Raw genomic sequence first — 18,101 nt, 5'->3', positions numbered from 1 at the left:
TTCACTGCAAGGAACGGAAATTTCTTTGTTTGATGAAATATTCCAGCTACTGTCCTTTTTAAATTTAGACTACAGACTACTTCTGATGTGAAATTCTGCCTAGGAACGTTCAACAACAATCACCCCTGCTAACTGGGCAAAGAGGCACCTTTCAAAGCAGTGATTCTCTTTATAGTAAGCAGGCAGGAGAGAGCAAGTGGCCCCATCCATCCCCAGCACAGCATCCCTCCAGTAGCTGTGGCTGGGATCTACCTTGTGTTTCTTTTTAGACTATGAGCCCTTTGGGAACAGGGGACCGTCTTATTATTCTTTTCTTTTTCTGTTTAAACCACTTTTTTGTTGAAAAGTGGTGAATAAATAATAGTAGAATGACTTGACTAGCAAGTCAGAGGTTGCCGGTGCGCTGGTATGTTTCCCAGACTATGAGAAGCACCGATATCGGGCAGCAGCGATACAGGAAGGTGCGGAAAGGCATCATCTCCTACTGCACGGGAGGAGGCCAAGGTCAACCCCTCCTGAATTCTACCTAAGACAACCACAGGGCTCTGTGGGCAACACCGACTTGATGGCACACTTTACTTTACTTTAGTAATAGTAGAAGTAGAATGAATCCACGTGAGAACATTGAATCAAAGTGGGTCCACCACAGACCTCTCTCGGGGTTGCTAAGACCATACAGTTAAATTACTTCATGCTGCAATAAAGAGCAAAACTGCAAGGGGGGGTGGGGGGAGGACAGAAACAAAGCCTTCACCTTCTTGACTCTCAGCAGGACTTTCCTTTGCCACCTTCATGTCGTGCACCTCAAAGTCAGTCAAGATGGCTCCTCCCGCTGCTTGGAAATCCGCAGCATAGGCCTGGGCGATCTGCTTGTAGTCCACAATGCCAGTGTAGGGGGAGTCCAGTGCCATCAGGCCCTGAAAAGGCAGGCGCTGCTGGGTCAACCCCTCTTTCCATGGGGTTCTTGTCCACATGCATCTCTTCCAAGACCAGGGGAGTGGAGATGCCCTGTTGGGGGCCAGCAGAGCAGCGGCCAGTGTGGAAGCCTCAGGCCTGCCTGCTTCCCTCCCCACTTAACCCCAGGAGACCAGATGTGCGCTGGAGGGCAGCAGTGGGCAGCCCAAGTCCCTGCGACGCCTGAGGTGGGCAGCCATATGCCTCCTCCCCCACCCATGGGGAGCTTTAGCGTGACCAAAGCATCCCCACTGGCAAGCCAATCTCTCGCTCGCTCACTCGCTCTCCTTCCACCCCCACCCCCACCCCCACCCCCGGCCCGGCCCGGCCCATCGCATCTGCACACACACCAAATCCAGCCCGTCGTGCCGCTCCTGTCCCATTGACTTCACCCAGCAGAACACAAGCTGAGACCAGCCTCCCTCTCTCCTCCCTCTGCCTCCAATCTGCCCTGGGTTTTGGAAAGCCAGGGAAGGGAGTGGAAGGAGAAAGCCCTTTCCGTCAGAGAGTGCGAGAGAGAGTGTAGAGCAGGGATTCTCAGCGTTGGGTCCCCAGGTGTTATTGGACTTCCATAATTCCCAACCAAAGGCCACTGGGCCAGGGGATTATGGGAGCTGAAGTCCAATAACATCTGGAGACCCAACGCTGAGAACCCCTAGTGTAGAGCATCCCCACAGAGAGACTCTAGGCCGGCATCCTCCTGGCCCAGTCCACTTCCTTCTGCTCCCTTCTCCAGCCTCTGCCTTTGGCAGACTGGGAGAGGAGGAGGTGACGCTGGAGGGCTACCTTGGAGCAGCTCTGCCAACATAAGAACAGATCAGGCCCCAGGAAGCTCATCTAGTCCAGCATCCTGTTTCACACAGTGGCCCACCAGATGCTGCTGGAAGCCTACAGGCAGGAGCTGAAAGGGGCATGCCCTCTCTCTCCTGCTGTTGCTCCCCTGCAACTGGTACTCAGAGGCATCCTGCCTTGGAGGCTGGAGGTGGCCTATAGCCCTCCAACAGAGCCCTAGTTCCGGGAAGAAGGGCTGCTCCCATGGCAGGGAGCAGCAGGGGGAGGCAGGGGAGGGCATTTTGCCACCTGGCTAGCACCCTGAAGATCTGCTGCTCCAGGCGCCTCCCCTCGCCTCATACTAGGCCCACCCCTGCTGCAGCGACTTCTAACGCCTGAGAAACAAATAGCACAAATGAGCTCTGGTTGCAGACAGGAAGCTGCAGAGCAGGGCAGTCCAACAAACAAACACCTTCCACACAAAGCCTGGGCAAGGCAAGAAGTGGAAGGGGCGCACATGGGGAAGGGCGGAGAGGGCTATTTCTAGACGTTAACTGCTGGTCCTGCCACCGCCACTCCCTACCTCTCACCCCAACTGGCCATCTCTCGGTGTGGCCCCTGGGCATTAGCCCACCTGAGTTAGCTACCCCTGAGCAATGGCAATCGGGCAACACAGCTGGCCCGCGGCAGGCATGCCTCTTCGGCACACAGGCACCCTTCCGCAGGGCTTGTCACTTTGGATGGCCACAGCTGCCCGGGGTTTTGTTCTAAAGGAAACCAACTCTCGGGTGGGTCACTGGTGTGTGGAGAGGAAGGCGGTAGCTTACCCGGCAGTAGGGCTCCTTGGCTTGTATCTCTTTGGAGGTGATCAGTTGTAGCCCCCGGACACGGTTCTGCAGCCCTCTCGCGTACAGGGCTTTCAGCCTCGGAATGTCTTCCTGCTCAGCTGCGACAATTAGCTGCAGGCAGAACAAGAAAAGCCCACGCTGGGAAATGGCCGGACCGCAGACTAAAAATGCAATGGAAGAGCTACCAGGGGCAGGGGGACCGGAACAGGCGGAGCTGCCAAGGCCAGACTCTGGCTCAGGCTGGTGCTCTTGAAAAGAAAAACAGCAGGAAGGCCCGAGCAGAGGCTATGCGAATTGGTCTTTAGCACACACACACACACACACACACACACACACACACACACACACACACACACAAAACACCCCTCTGTTATAGTATGAGTTGCTTAAATTAAAAAGGGGAAGCTGAAGCACCTACCATACCTTGCCGCACTGTTTATACGGAATTCCCTTTTGGTCACAGTATTCATAGCAGAGGGCGGCACCTTCCACACACAGCTTTGCTTTTAGTGATCCTGGCGTGTAGTAGATCCCACTGTGAATGACCCCACTGTTGTGTCCACTCTGGTGGAGAGCTAAACAGAGAGATGCACCATACGTCAGACGACCTCTGGATAGGCATGCCACATGGAACTTAACAGGGCCATGTCCATATTTCTTCTTTCTGCTAGCTGGTGTTTGAATGCCCTAATGCTAATCTGAGGGGGTACACCTGTGCCTGGGCTGTACCCTGAAGCCTGCAAATGGTGGCTTTCATGACAGGCGCTTTGCCATACAAAGAGGAACTCCTTGCACACAGAGAACTAGCACGTCAGGGAGAAGAGGTCTCCTCTCGCCTTCTTTCTGACACGCTAGTTTTCTAGGTGACCCAGAATGAGGAGACATTCTGTTCGAGTGTGCTGTGGCAAAAGTCTGTGACTGACACGTAGAGTCATGCTGCACTCGTGAAAGGATGTTGCACTAAACTGAGAGCTTGTGTTCCAGACGAGTGATGGCCTGCTGCAACAGGGCATCCTTGCTAGGGGTGTGCACAGAACCGGTTTCGTACAAATCTGGGAGGGCGTCTCTTTAAGGCACAGGGAGGGTGTACTTACCTTCCCCGCCACACTTCTCCCTCCCTGCTAACTGGGCAAAGAGGCACCTTTTAACATGGTGAGTCTCTTTATTTAGCAGGGGGAGAGTAACTGGCCCTCTTCACCCCCAGCACAGGACCTCCAGGGACTGTTGCTGGTGTCTAGCTTATGTTTCTTTTTACATTGTGAGCCCTTTGGGGACAGGGATCCATCTTATTTATTTATTATTTATCTGAGCCATTTTTGGAAGGGCAGTATAGAAATGGAATACAACAACAACATCACTGGCATGGGCTGGCTATTTTCCCTCTTGCCACCCCGGTCACCATAATACCAGAAGTGGCGCGCACGCACTCCACGTCCGGTTTTATGCTGACCGGGGCAGCAAGAGGGTACACAACTGCCCTGTGCCAGCAGCGCCAGGGATGGAAGCGTGCGGGGTGGGGGAGGCAAAGGCACCCTCCCCACACCTTAAAGTTACCCCCCACACACACCTCCTGAGTGTGCACGGAACCGGTTCCTTGCACACCCCTAATACTAGAAAGTGACCCGTTTGTAATTCAACAGCCATCGGAGCCAGAGGATGAAGGAGCCAGGCAGTCCTATTCACACAAATGGGAGTCTTGTAAAACTGGCCTTGCACAGTAGACGTTCCTGAGGGATTGTGCCCAACTGAACTAATTTTAATATGCATTTTATTTATCTATCTGTATAAAATATAGGACCAACTTGGCCCTTTAGGACATGTCCTCCCTTAAAAAATAACAACATAATCCTGAACGTGTTCACTCAGCAGTAACTCCTTTGAGTCCAATGTGACTTATTCTCTAGAAAGTGTCTTTAGAATTGCAACCCAAATCTGGAAGACTGGGCACCTGGAAATAAAAATACGTGAGTGAAAATAATACGTAAGGCTGTGAGCCACTTTCTCCAAGTCGGGTAGAGTATCACAAGCAGGCGTCATACCCAGTTCCTTCTCCTTCTCCAGCACTCCAAAAGTGAGGGATGGATGCCGCAGGATGAGTTCCCTGGCCGATGCCAGCCCCACGATGCCAGCCCCAATAACAGCGACATCAAAGGTACTATTAAAAAAAAGTTTGAAAAGAACTTTTTCAAGCCATCTGCTTGCAAAGAGGTTGTTTCAGTGAGTATCAGAAAATTTCGGAATTATTTACATCTCCATTTCAGTAACAATGCCCCATTCCAGAAGTAAATTCATAAGAGAGCCAGAGCATTGGAATAGGACTGGGGAGAGCTAGCTAGGTCTGAGTCCTTGCTCATCCATGAAACTCACTCATGACCTTGGACCAGTCACTCTTCTCAGCCTAAACTACCCTACTGAGATGTGCGGAAGACCATATATGCTGCCCTGAGTTCCTTGGAGAACAGAGAGCTAAAAATGAAACAAACAAACAAAGGATTTTATGTCCTGAGCCCTTGAGCTTTGGTGGAATAGTAATTCAAAGAAATAAATGATAAGTGGAAGTAGACCACCCTGCTGATATGACTCTCATCCTCTCAGGTACGGAACCATGCCCTCTGGCCGAGGTTCTCAAACTTGGGTCCCCAGATTTGTTGGACTACAATTCCTATCATAACCTGCCACGATGGTTGAAGGTGGGAATTGTAGTCCAACAGCATGCGGGGACCTAGGTTTGAGAACTCCTGGCCTAGTGTGAAGGATCGGCCACAGAATCTGGTAGGTTCCAAAAGTTGGAAATCTGTCTTGAAATCTGTTTTGAATCCTGCTACCTGGTCTAAAAACTATAAAAAGCTCCTTTTAAGGACAGTTTTGGGCTGTTTTCTCAACTATGTTTTTTCTGAACATATGAAGCTGTCAGATTATTGATCTGTCTACCGCAACATGATTTACTTATTCAATTTCTAAACCACTTTTCTACTTGCACATTCAAAGAAATGTAAAAGTTAAAAATTTGTCAAATACAATAAAAACAATAAGGATAATAAAACAGATAAAACCTCAGTACCAAATAACTTGCCAGAAAGAGTGAAATGGCAGCAAGATGTCAACAAGCAAAAGTTTGTTGGGAAACTAGTTGTCATCAGATGGTGAAAGGAGGATTGTATCACTTTAGACAGTAAGGGGGGGGGATCACATGACAGCACAATAAAAATCACATTAAAATCACCCTGCACACAGAAAATGAGATGCCATGCTCTCTAAGAAAGCTAGTTTTATATATTTCCAGGGACTGATTGTTTAACAGACATTCAGTTATGCAGTTATTTACCTGTAGTCTGAAATAGTAGTCCAGGAACAATTTAATTACCTTAAATTGTTCATTTTACTTGCTTACATTATTCATTATTCAAAAATTATTCATTTTACTTGCTTACTATATTTATATCCCGCTCTTCCTCCAAGAAGTCCAGAGCAGTGTACATACATGGCTATTTTTACTGTCACAACAACCCTGTGCGGTAGGTTAGGCTGAGAGATAAATGACTGGTCCAGACTCACCCAGTGTTTCATAGCTGAATGGGGATTTGAACTCAGGTCTCCCTGGTCCTAGTCCAACACTCTAACCACTACAGCACACAGCCTCCTGTTGCAAAATGACCTCAAAGACTCTGAACAGGACCATATGGCAAATATGGCTGCCAGCTGGCCAGAACCACCCCCACCTTTGCAGGTATACAGGAATCAGCAGGTAAAGCTTTATGGAGATGTATGTAAAAATCTCCCTTTATGGGGAGGTTTTTAGCTCATGAACTGCATAGAACTGTTCTATCCGCCCATTCAACCACTACTGGATGGGCAGCTATTCAACAAGTTTCCCATCGAAGGATCACCTTGCCAGGAGAAATGCACCTGTTAACTTCTAGCTGTAAAAGTCACCTTTAAAGGCACACTGGAGCTTTGCCAGCAACAAAGAAATGGTAACTGTAGCATCATAATCAATCAATAATGAGTATATTAGAACTTTTATATTATGAGCTAGACTTTTCTTTCTTGACCCTTTCAATTCCTAAGTGAATGTATGTTCTGCCCAGGTGTCTGACTGCAAATAAGAGTGACTACAGCCCAATTCAGACATTATGCTGTACGAGTGTACAGATGTCTGTACATTTGTACATGTGTTTGTGTGAATGACTGTACCTGTGTTCATTTTAAAAGTGAACCTAGATACAGGCCCTTCAAATGCATGATACAGATAGAAAGTATACTTCTGTACTTGTGTTCAACATAACCTGTGAGTGACTGTACCTGGGTACAGATCTATACCTGTGTACATTTGTTGCATGAGTCTTGAACATAATATATGAACGGGCCTCTTGACTTAGACTTTTTCCAGGGTCTCTAGTGAGGCGACCACCCAGTTATTCTGGCAGGGCCCCTGCATGCCTTTAACGTGCCTGTGCTCCCGTTTCTGACAGCCATCCAAAACTTTGTCAAGTGAAGCTTTTTCTGGTATGAAGATAAAATGATGGGGAAAGCCTTCCCAGCTTCATTGCTGCCTGGGACCAGAGGGTGGGGTGGGCGCTATTCAAACATTATGTGTACACACACACACACACACACACACACACAGAGCCATTTGCATATTTTTATATTCAACACGTGTACGGGACTACACGTGCTATCTGCGCCCTGCGGCACTTGAGGGGGCCTGTACCCAAGCTCCTTGGTAAGACGAAGACCTGTGCAGAAACAGGCAGGTGGGTGTCCAGGTGCCTGCAGTGCCCCCAGGTGCCCCCGAATGGGAGCTCGCATTCAGCATCATGTCTGAACAGGACTAACCACCACAAGGAGGAGTGTCCACAGGCTGAAGTTCACCTGGCCCTGCTCTTTCGGGGGGGGGGGCGGCGGTCAGCAGCGCCTGTTGGGTTTCAGCCTGGCAGGCAGCAGCAGCAGCAATCATTGCTGCGGAACACACTCAGGAGGGAGGAAGACGCCGCCGCCCTTGTGGGGAGCAGAACCCACCACCTGCCGGCCGACCACCCCCGGGGGGCCGCTCCAGGCGGCGAGGGCTTCGGGTCAGTGCCGCGGCCCAGGCCAGGCCAGGCCAGCCCCCACCACGGGGGGAGGAGGAGGAGGAGGAGGGCGGGGAAGGCTGCGGCGCCCCTCACCTCTTGCTGCTGCTGCTCAGGGGCCGCCCGCTGGGCCCAGCTCCCGTCGCCCCGCGGCGGCGGCAGCAGCGCCAGGCCCGCACCGGCAGCAGCAGCAGCAGGGGCGCCATCAGGCCGGGCTGGGTGGTGCGCTCCTCCCCCTTCCGCGCCCTCCACAGGCCCAACAAGGGCGGCGAGGATGACGGCGGGGGAGGAGGAGGAGGCGGCAGCGGCCCGGCCCGGGGTAAGATTGCGCCAGGCGGCGGCGGCGGCGGCAGCCCCGCTCTCGTCCCCTGCCGCGCCCGAGGTGAGCAGCAGCCGCCACGCCTCCCTCTCAGGCGCCCGGGGGGGGCCGGCGGAGGGGGGGTGCCGAGGAAGGGGGCGGTGGGCACGCCAGCCCCCCCCCCGCCCGCCCAATGGGGGTCTGGAGCCTCCTAGGCCTGCTCAGCTAAGGCGCCCCCGCCCCCGCGCTGTTTTTGAACTACAACTCCCACAATCCCCAGCCACAGCGGCCAATCGCCAGGGGTGAGGGGACCTGTAGGCCGACAACATCGGCGCCGGAGGGCTGGGAGGGGGGAGCCGCCTCCGCTGGCCTGGCGGCTGTTGGCTGCCGCTGCTTGCTTGCTGCGGGGGGCACAGCGGCGGGGGCGGGGGCGGCCCTCTGGACTCTGAGGCCCTCCCCCTGCACGCCCCGCCCCTCCCTGCGTAGATGATAATACTAGAAAGGGGGCCCCGGGGCCATTTGCACCCCGGGCGGCCAGGGAAGGAGAGCCGCCGCCACCACCACCACCACCACCCCTCGCCCCCAGGCCAGGCCAGCGTGGGCCTCCGCAGGGTGCGTGCGTGTGTGTGAACTGACTCGGGAGGGCCCCGGGTTTTGCCACTGCAGCCAGCACACACTCCCTCCCGGGCGAAGAGGTTGGGGGGCAGCCGCCCTCCAGCCCCAGCTGAGTTGCCAAAGGGAGAAATTTCAAATATGTTTTTTGGGAGACAGAAAGAGAAAGTTGTGAATAGTTTGGGGGCGTCTGGTTCACAGCAGGCTTCTAGCACTGTTATAGCTCAGCCATTCTTCATCAGAATTATCTGAAATTGTGTCAGATTTTACCCTTCACTAGTTAGGTTCTCCATGTCAGATTTCCTGTGGAAAGGGTAATTGTATTGCTTATATGATCAGTGTTCCCTCTAGTAGGGATCCCCAGGTGTTGTTGACTACAACTTCCATAATCCCCAGCCAAAGGCCTTTGCAGCTGGGAATGCTGGGAGCTGTAGTCAACAACATCTGGGAATCCCTGTTAGAGGGAACACTGTATATAATGAATAGGGTGCTTGGACTTTATAATGATAGAAGGCTGTAAACTCTCTCTTTTAGAAGCTGCATGATGCTGGTTGAAAGTCTGACCCGCCAAGCTGGCAGATTGAAGCAGCTGGTCCTGTGTGATACTCGTAGGCACTTCTGGGGATGGCTGAATGCAGTTTTTAACAAGTAAGGCCATGGACAGCAATAATTACAGGGGTTTTCACATTAAGGATGCTAATGCTAAAAGAGCAGACCTCTTCACTACAGATTCAAACCATTTTCATACTGATTTAACTATCATTTATTTATTTACCTTATATTAGGATTTACATCTCACCCTTCTATACAAAATAAACTCAAGCTGGCTAGCATGGCTTTCTCCAAAGAACCTTGAGAATTGTAGTACTATGAAAGCGAGTCTTCCTTTGGGGTTCTCCAGGCCTGTCATGGAACGGTGATTCTCATGGTTCCTTGGCTGGAGCTATTGCAGTGGGACTGGTTTAAATTCATAATGTGGACATGCCCTAAGATTGGTTTTTTGTCTAGAATATATCATTTTTGTAGAAAAGCGCCATTTTCAGAACGGATGTGTATTCTGGCTGTTGTAGAAAGATGGTGAAAACTACTTAACTGTTGCTTCTGAAAATAATCTAATTTTGCATTCCGATATACATTGGGGAAGATACTTCAGGCTAAACTTCTCTCCCCCCAGCACCATGGTCCTGGTCTAGTTCAAGGTCCCAGACACCTTCTTTTAAAAGAAATGAGTGGTCAGTTCAACCAGGCCAGTTTATTGATATTTTGATATTTTCCTCCCTCCCTGCAACAGGATATGGGGATCCAAGTTTAAGAACCCCTGATTTAATGTATGTATATCAAAAACAACAAGACAAAGATAAAGGTACAAAATAAAATAAAACTTATCGATGTATCTTAATGACATCACTTGATGCCACAGCTGAACAAGTGAACTGCCTCCCCTGACAACGTCTTTGTGTCTTGAGATGATGTAAGGTGATATGGACGCTCGGTCTGCGGGGTTACCAGAACTGGAGTGGAACTCCTCATTTACTTCAAGGTCTTAGCTTGCATGCAGGGCCATCTACAAGTTCAGAGAGGAAGTATGTGGTATTATTATTACTATTAACAATAGATATGTACTGCTTCTCAACTAACAAGTTCTCAAAGTAGTTTACAAACCAAAAGAAATGAAAAAAGAAATGGTTCCTTGTCCCTAAAGGGCTCACAGTCCTAGAAAAAAACAGATTCAGACTAAAGTTGCGTTTGTGGAAGAACATTGTGTTGCACAAGAAGGGAGGGGCAATTTGGCCTTTTAAAATGTTTTCCTCTCTGATCTTCTTCAATGCCTGATTTAGGGGTGAGATAAAAGTGCTTCTATGAGAACATGAAGCTGCCTCATATGGAGTCAGGCACTGGTTTATCTAGGCCAGGGTTGCCTACTCTGACTGGCAGCAGCTCTCCCACAGTGTCAGCTAGAGAGCTTTGCCAGGCCTGGTCCTTGCAGGCCTTTTTATCTGAGGTGGCATCTGGGACCTTCTGCTTACAAAGCAGAAGCCCTGGCACTGAGCCGTGGTGGTGCCCATTCTTGCTGCTGCTGCTGCTGTTTGAGCGTGATGCATGTTGCAGAAGGAACTCATTCGGCCTCCTTGTTGACAGGGTAGATCATGAACGGATCCAAGATGTTGGCCCAGACAGAGCGGCCTCAGAATGGCTTCTCCGGTGTGGGGCGACGGTGCGTTACCAGGGCTATGACAAATGGCAGCAGGATTACAATGGGCTACCTTCAGGGCCACTAGGGAAATACAAGATACAAGCCATTAATGCCACAGAATCGTGCATCATGTACAAAGGATTTGATTATTTTGGTAAGTAGCTGAATCTAAAGCAGCTTTATTTATATGTCTACCACCCCAAACATACATCTCTGGGTGGTTTACAACAACATAAAACAAAAATTAACACATTAAAACAGTTTATATATTATTTATTTATTTTTTCGATTTCTGTACCGCCCTTCCAAAAATGGCTCAGGGCGGTTTACACAAAGAAATAATACATAAGTAAGATGGATCTCTGTCCCCAAAGGGTTCACAATCTAAAAAGAAACTTAAGACACACACCAGCAACAGTCATTGGAGGTCCTGTCCTGGGGGTGGAGAGGGCCAGTTACTCTCCCCCGCTAAATAAAGAGAATCACCATGTTAAAAGGTGCCTCTTTGCCAAGTTAAAAACCACAATTCTAATAAAGCTTGGGTGAATAAATGCATCTTTAAATACTTTTTTAAAGCTTTCAGAGCTGGGGAGGCTCTTGGTTCAGCAGAGAGCACGTTCCAGAGTCTTGGGCAGCAACAGAGAAGGCCTGTCCCTGTGTATCCACCAGATGAACCCGTGGCAGCTGCAGACGGACCTCTCTAGATTATCTCAATGGGCGATGGGGCTCCTAGTGAAGATGACATTCTCTTCAATACCCAGGGCCTAAGCTGTTTAGGGCTTTATAGGTTATAACCAGCACCTTGTACTTTGCCCGGAAACTTATCGACAGCCAGTGCAGTGCGTCTCTTTTTATTACTTCTTGTTACATAAAGAGGCTTGAATGAATAAATCATTTGTTTTTAAATATATCAGCCATCTTTTGCCACAGCCCTCAACTGACTGTCAGTATAATAAAAACAGAATAAAAGCTGTATAAAACCACATCCACAGAGTCCAACTCAACCAGTCCCAAAGGCATGGTGTAAGAGCCAAGTTGTGTGCATTGTAGCTGCCTGAATGTTGGGTGAGAGGAAGAAGCAAGGACCTCCTAGGAGAGAGGGTTCCAAAGCCTGGGGGCTGCTCTAGAGAAGGCCCTGCCCCACATATGCATTTGCCTCCCCCCAAATATTGTTCTGCTTGTAGAGAGCATTCTGTAGAAACCATATATGGCTGACAGTTGAATACAGCCAGACTGCAGTGTGTTCCTTCTGAAACAGATGTTATGCTCTTGCTTAAGATGGCCTACAACACGTGGAGGAAATCAAGTTTTCCAAGTGCATGTATCTCCAGGACGAGTGCTTGCAACGGCTCAGTGAGACTCAAAACCTGCAGCAAAGTCTGCTGCGCTTGTGGATAATTTCTTGTGGGAACATCACAGACAAAGGCATCATTGCATTGCATAAGCTCAGGTATGTGAGTTCCTAAGGAAAACTCTACTTTTCACATAGAAAATGCATTTGCTTATACATGGCGTTTCCCACAGTCAGGCCACACAAAAATACAGATCTGTACATGCAGCTGGCAGTGTTTGCTCTAACCGAGATTCCCAGATGTTGACAGCTCCCAGAATTGCCAGCTGCAATGGCTTTTGCCTGGGGATTGTGGGAGTTGTAGTCAACAATATCTGGGAATCTCTGTTAGAGGGAACACAGGCAGCTGGCAACTTCAGTTGGGTCAGGGCCTCCAGAGAAGACTGTGTGTTGTCAAGGAACATCCGTATAAAGCAGCCCTGCACAACATGAGGCCCACGGGGACATTTTTGATGGCCCAGGTGGCCAGCAACAGCAGGAGCCCCAAAATTTGGCATTTGTGTGGGGCTGGAACAGTCAGGTGCTCACTAAATGAGCAAGGACAGAGCTTATTTTCTATCCCTGGTTAAAATTGTGGGCCCATGGGGGAAGGGAAGGACACAACTAACTAGTAATTGCTTTAATATTTATCTTTCTAATTAGTGTTACTGCAATAATCAGTGCCCCCCACCCCCATACATCGTCATTGTTGTTTCTGTCCCACTGGGACACTTGAGTTGTGCACCCCTGGTATAAAGAATGGAACTGGCCTAAAATCATGTTGTGACAGAGAAATGCCCCTCGTGGCCAGCATGAGAGGCCAGCGTGGGTGCTCTCATTCTCCTCGTAGAGTAACCTCGTCTACTGTGAGTAAAGGCAACCTCATTTCTATGGTTTACCAGCCTCAGCGAATAAAGGGAAGGTAACACAGGGCATTGCTACAGAAGGGGAGACACATTTTAAAATGATTGAGGTTGTAGCCTGGCTGTGAATTTGGTTAAATGTGTGAGCCTTTAAATATGCAAGTTTGAAACCATGTGTGACAATGTACACCCAGGCTTAATGCACCTGTTATGAAAAGTATGTTTCTCATAGATTTTTCCAGTAGGGAAAGCCACTGGGCTATCCTCCTATATATTTACATGTGCCTTTTTAAACGGACCGCCTTTTGCCTTAAATAAGTCTGCAACTGTTTTGCTCAGTTTAGTCTTCTTTTCTTCTGCAGTAATCTGGAATATTTGTTCCTGAGCGACCTACCTGGGATTCAAGAGAAGGAATCCACTGCACAGATCCTTAAGAAATCAATGCCCTCCCTGGAGCTGGAATTAGACTTGGCATAAAGGCATCACCACGTTATTTGGCTTTATTGTATTTATGTGTATGAATATGAAGAACTGCTTTATGGTTGGTCGTCATGACCCATTGAAATTAAAGGGGCTTAAGTTAGTCATGACTAACTTGTTTCATGGCTTTCAGTCTAGATACTGCCCTGAATATGCATGGTGACGGCAGCAGTTCTGTGGCGTCTCAGGCTAGAGGCCTTTCCGGGCGCTTCTACTTCAGAGCCATTTAACCGGAGGTGCTACAGATCTGTGCATGCCCTCAAGTTAAGGGCCATCCCATATGAGATAATGGTGCTCTCAGTGAGAGGCAGGAATTCCTTAGGAAGTGAAGCCACTTTCTGAAAGAGCTCTCTTGTGGCTGGAGACCTTGACTGTGTTACAAAACATTCTAGCAGGAGAAGGCATAATTAGATTTTGTCTGAGAGAAATATCATGAACTAGCTTCCAAAGGAGACTTCTTATACCATCTTAAAACATTAATGAAGGTTGGCTTTCTGCATCCTATCAGAGGACATTTCAGGCCTGCTGGATCACTTTTTAGCAAGACAGACACACATTCCTGCCCAGAGGAGTGTAACAATCTAACACGAGGGAGGTATCGGTTAGCAGGATAAATGGGAACAAATGCAGGCGCACATATTAAGCTTAAGGGCCAAAGGATTCATGGATTCATGGAAGATGGAGGTGACATTACATAGGAGTTCGCGTGCTGGGGGGGCAAGGGGGTTCCAGTTTCTTCAAATGGATCTCACACTTGCACACTTGAGTACAGAGTGGCAAATTCGAAAGAATGCCTGCCCGCCTTTTCTCCTGCTAGTTTTCACATTCACATGAAGCATATCACATTTAAAATCAAATATGATCACATTTGGAAAATTTTCTAATTCAGATTACAGCAGCTGGAGTGGGGGGGACACACACCAGAAAATTGTGTTCTCTATTTTAATTCTACAAGAACAGTATTTGTAAGGAGTTACAACTGGGACAGTGCTCAGGATGCAAGTGACATGAAGTATTTAGTCCATTACAAAAATGCAAGTTGGGCGTTACCCATACACAGTGTTGTCATATGTGAACATTATTATCTAACTGGCTACACCAGTTATATTTTGAATTGCACCCTAATGGATAGTATGAATGCATGACTGCTTCTCAGCAGTTTCAGATAATCCCCTCATGCTGTTGAGCAGGGGGAGGGGAGCGGGATCACGCCTACTGACCTCCACTGGCAGGCCACTTGCTGGTCCTTCAAAGCAGTGTAATGGATGTACAGTAGGCGGTGCTGGCAAGCACCATCTTCTTCTCTCCCCTGCCACACGCACTGTATTCATTCAGTCTATGAAGAGAATTGTCTGAACAGGCCCCAGCAATCCTGCCAGCAGAGAATTTAAGCAGATCCCTTAAAACACAGGTTCTTAACCTGGGGTCCATGGGAAATCTTTGCTATACTAGGTTTAATTTGCTTCTTGGTGTGCCAGAATAAAGTTCTTGAAAATAACTATCCTGAGTACTTGGTTTCTTCCCTCTAATTTCTACTGGAGCGATTAGATAGACAGACAAGGGAATGAAGGTCCATGAATAATACTTGAGGATCTGGAGGTCTGTTGGTGCAAAAAGGTTAAACTCTTGCCTTAAGTTCATGATCTTTATGACCAAATATAAGCTAACATTTAGACAGCAGGATCAGTTAAAAGGATGAGCTACATAATTCAAGGGCTCTCAACGATCTCAAAATGTTGGACTTCAGTTCCCGTTATGGGAGGTGAAGTCCAACAACATCTAGAGACCCAAAGGAACCCTTGCACTAATCTATACACAAGTATTACAGACAGCAGTTTACACCAAGCAAAAACTGGCAATCCTTTCCCATCAACTTGGCAAAACTTGGCTACAACTTGTATGAATTATCTCAAGTAATTTTGAAGAGGGCTGATCGTCCAAGCACAACACAAATGCAAATCATCTTGTTGAAAGGACATGGAATTCCAAATATTGCTTCTCTAGAGTTTATATGCACACACTAAAGTTGTTCAAAGCACTTCGAAGACATTACCTGGACAGGCCTGAAAGGTACGCCTGTGTCAGTAGCCCCATATTGCTGATGGGACTGCACCCAAAGCACATGGGGGGGCAGCTTACCCATTTGGGTGGCTTCCATGAATTTATATCAAATTCTAGATCATTAAGAAAGAAGAGAGCATTGGAAATCAAGTTTCCCATTTTAGAATTCAGAGATGTCTTGAAGAAGCATGCCTACTTCCTGCTTGCTGTAACAGTTGGAACCCATTGGTTTGCAACTGCAACCAACAGAACTTACATTCAACATAAGAGGTGTAAGAAATCTTTGGTTATGTAAACCACATGGACTGCAGAATTGTAATCTGCTCAGAAATAGATTTCCATGTGACTGTCTCCATATGCATACAAAGATACTAAGCATGGTCATATATGTTGAGGCTGTAACTGTGTGTGTGCTTCTGTGGAAGGGGGCTTACTTCTGAGTAAACAGGCATGGAATGAGGCTGCAAGCAGCAAGGGCAGGTAAGTTACCTGACAAAACGGCTCCTCCATGAGATGGAAAATAAATAGCCATGCTATCCGGTTAGTAGGAGTCATAAATATTCATAATTTGAGACTGAATGCGTTCCAGAGCTCGGGTAATTGAAGGGCATAAAACAGGAATACAAGATCAACTGTACAGGCTCTGTAAATGATCCTGGTGAGACACAGAATGGCATCCCGTGGATCCTAGCAGCACCTGTCATGACTTGCTAGACCCTCAATCCGGAATGAAGTCCACAAGAAACAAAACAGGACTTAGTTTTATAATGTTAAACCTCAGAAGTAAACCCCCCCCCCCACCATATGGTTCCTTGTTTACTCAAAAGAACAGCCTGTAACTTAATATGTTTGAAAGTCAATCTCTTAAATCTGAACAATGAGTAACAATTTGGGGTAGGCCTGTTAGTTTTCAGAGTGCCACAAGTCGCTTGGTTCTTCTTCCTGCAGAAGACTCACATGCTTAGTGAAGGATCAGCTTTTGTGGCCTGTGGCCTGCTCCTTTTTATGCATGAAGCGTTCCTACTGTTTACAACATTTTCTCCAGTCCACAACAGCTTATGCCTCAATGAATTTGTTAATCTTCATGGTGACACAAAACTCTGCTGAATCATAACCAACATGTTTCTATTAAATTCAGTTTTCAATTAAAACCACATTATTTTAAAGAGAGACTTTCTCTTTAGATTTGTTTTTTTAAGAAGAGGAGATGTAATTTTAAATTGATTAAACACCTGGGGCTATTTAGTTTAGAACAAAGATGACTGTAGGGAGACATGATAGAGGTCTATAAATGGTGTGGAGAAAGTGGATAGGGAGAAATTCTTCTCCCTCTCCCATAACACTAGCACCAGGGGTCATCCCATAAAATTGATTGCCAGGAAATCTAGGACCAACAAACAGAAGCACTTTTTCACACAACGCATAATCAACGTGTGGAATTCTCTGCCACAAGATGTGGTGACAGCCAACCACCTGGATGGCTTTAAGAGGGGTTTGGATAACTTCATGGAGGAGAGGTCTGTCAACGGCTACTAGTTGGAGGGCTATAGGCCACCTCCAGCCTGAAAGGCAGGATGCCTCTACCAGTTGCAGGGGAGTAACAGCAGGAGGGAGGGCATGCCCTTACCTCTTGCCTGTGGGCTCTCCAGGGGCATCTGGTGGGCCACTGTGTGAAACAGGATGCTGGAGTACATGGGCTTCCTTGGGCCTGATCCAGCAGGGCTGTTCTTATGTTCCTATTAAATTCAGTTTTCATTTAAAACCACATTATTTTTAAGATAGACTTTTTCTTTAGATTTTTGTTTTTTTAAGAAGAAGTTCTAATTTAAATAATAATCCGGTAGCTTGTCTAAGGACACCTAGTGAATGTGTGGCCATGGTGAAAACTTTGGACTTCCTGCCTTGCATTCTCTTAGCCAGGGGTTCCCAACTTTGGGTCCCAGATGTGCTTGGGCCACAATGCCCATCATTCCCAGACACAATGGCGTTTGGCATATCAAGGTTGGGAGCCATCACAGTTTTTCCACACTCCCAGCGCATGCAGACATTTGTAGGATCAGCAAGTTGAACTAAATATATAAAACAAGAACAAAGGTTCTCTGCTTTGACACAATGGGCTTTTGTGAATAAGATTTGGCATAGTTGCATCCCCACACATACAGACTACTCCCATAGTAGTCACAAATGGTTGCTGTCCCACATTGTAAAAAGCACAATCTCTTAACCACCCTAAACACAACCACATATACAGTCATAACCATTTTTCAGTCCCAAAATCTCAAATAGATGCATTTCCTGTTGACCTATAAGCAACTCCAAGCCACTGGATGATTCTTTCTCTGCAGAGATTTTCTTTCAAAGGTTTGCAGTTTTTAAGTAGCAACTCCATGCATTTCTTCAGTGGCTCACTTCAGTGTACAGCATCACAGTGTTCAGTTTCTCTTTTCAAGCCCACTTCAAGGCTGGAAAGATGCAGACAACAGCAAATCTGGCTTAGCTGAAACATTTCCCTGTTAGATGTTGGGGAAACGGTAATTCAGCTTTCTTGTGCTGCAGTAGTACTTCTTGGTATCCAAAGCAGGTAAAATGTTACTGTTGGTTAACTGGGGCAGGTACTGTAA

At 47.8% G+C, this 18,101-nt stretch overlaps 3 protein-coding genes across 13 annotated transcripts in view; 1 reads left to right on the top strand and 2 right to left on the bottom strand.

Moving 5' to 3' along the window:
* L2HGDH (L-2-hydroxyglutarate dehydrogenase) overlaps positions 1-8,375 on the bottom strand; it is a 23,760-nt gene extending 15,385 nt beyond the window's left edge. For 3 of the 7 annotated variants that reach the window (XM_053254413.1, XM_053254435.1, XM_053254457.1), the window contains exons 1-5: positions 7,739-7,872; positions 4,613-4,728; positions 2,997-3,148; positions 2,553-2,684; positions 755-917 (exon numbers count right to left, since the gene is read on the bottom strand). In XM_053254413.1, the coding sequence (XP_053110388.1) occupies positions 755-917; positions 2,553-2,684; positions 2,997-3,148; positions 4,613-4,728; positions 7,739-7,848 (673 nt within the window). In that variant the 5' untranslated portion in view covers positions 7,849-7,872. Of the gene's footprint in view, positions 1-754; positions 918-2,552; positions 2,685-2,996; positions 3,149-4,612; positions 4,729-7,409; positions 7,531-7,738 lie in introns of those variants that run through there. The other 4 variants (XM_053254424.1, XM_053254473.1, XM_053254463.1 and 1 more) reach the window with 4 other exon arrangements.
* Positions 7,516-13,529, top strand: DMAC2L (distal membrane arm assembly component 2 like). Of its 5 annotated transcripts, none has more exons than XM_053254518.1 (5): positions 7,516-7,645; positions 9,087-9,200; positions 10,692-10,900; positions 12,025-12,196; positions 13,302-13,529. In XM_053254518.1, the coding sequence occupies exons 2-5, from the start codon at positions 9,094-9,096 to the stop codon at positions 13,414-13,416; spliced, it is 603 nt and encodes a 200-aa protein (XP_053110493.1). In that variant the 5' UTR covers positions 7,516-7,645; positions 9,087-9,093; the 3' UTR covers positions 13,417-13,529. The 5 variants fall into 5 exon arrangements, with proteins under 5 accessions (XP_053110493.1, XP_053110500.1, XP_053110473.1 ...); XM_053254525.1 differs by lacking the exon at positions 7,516-7,645 and adding an exon at positions 7,849-7,961; XM_053254498.1 differs by lacking the exon at positions 7,516-7,645 and adding an exon at positions 7,877-8,024.
* Positions 11,003-18,101, bottom strand: part of CDKL1 (cyclin dependent kinase like 1) — a 37,144-nt gene continuing 30,045 nt past the window's right edge. The window contains exon 10 of the mRNA XM_053254486.1: positions 11,003-18,101. Coding sequence (XP_053110461.1) covers positions 17,994-18,101 — 108 coding nt within the window. The 3' untranslated portion in view covers positions 11,003-17,993.

The sequence above is a fragment of the Hemicordylus capensis genome, chromosome 1 (assembly GCF_027244095.1).
Source record: "Hemicordylus capensis ecotype Gifberg chromosome 1, rHemCap1.1.pri, whole genome shotgun sequence".
Lineage (NCBI taxonomy): Eukaryota > Metazoa > Chordata > Lepidosauria > Squamata > Cordylidae > Hemicordylus > Hemicordylus capensis.
The sequence above is the reverse complement of the archived record's forward strand: the minus strand, read 5'-3'. Positions and strand labels throughout refer to the sequence as shown.

Coding starts and splice junctions, on each gene's coding strand:
- DMAC2L (XM_053254518.1), top strand. CDS start 9,094: ATGATGCTGGTTGAAAGTCTGACCCGCCAAGCTGGCAGATTGAAGCAG. Junction 9,201..10,691: donor CTGAATGCAGTTTTTAACAA/GTAAGGCCATGG, acceptor CCTTGTTGACAG/GGTAGATCATGAACGGATCC. Junction 10,901..12,024: donor CAAAGGATTTGATTATTTTG/GTAAGTAGCTGA, acceptor CTCTTGCTTAAG/ATGGCCTACAACACGTGGAG.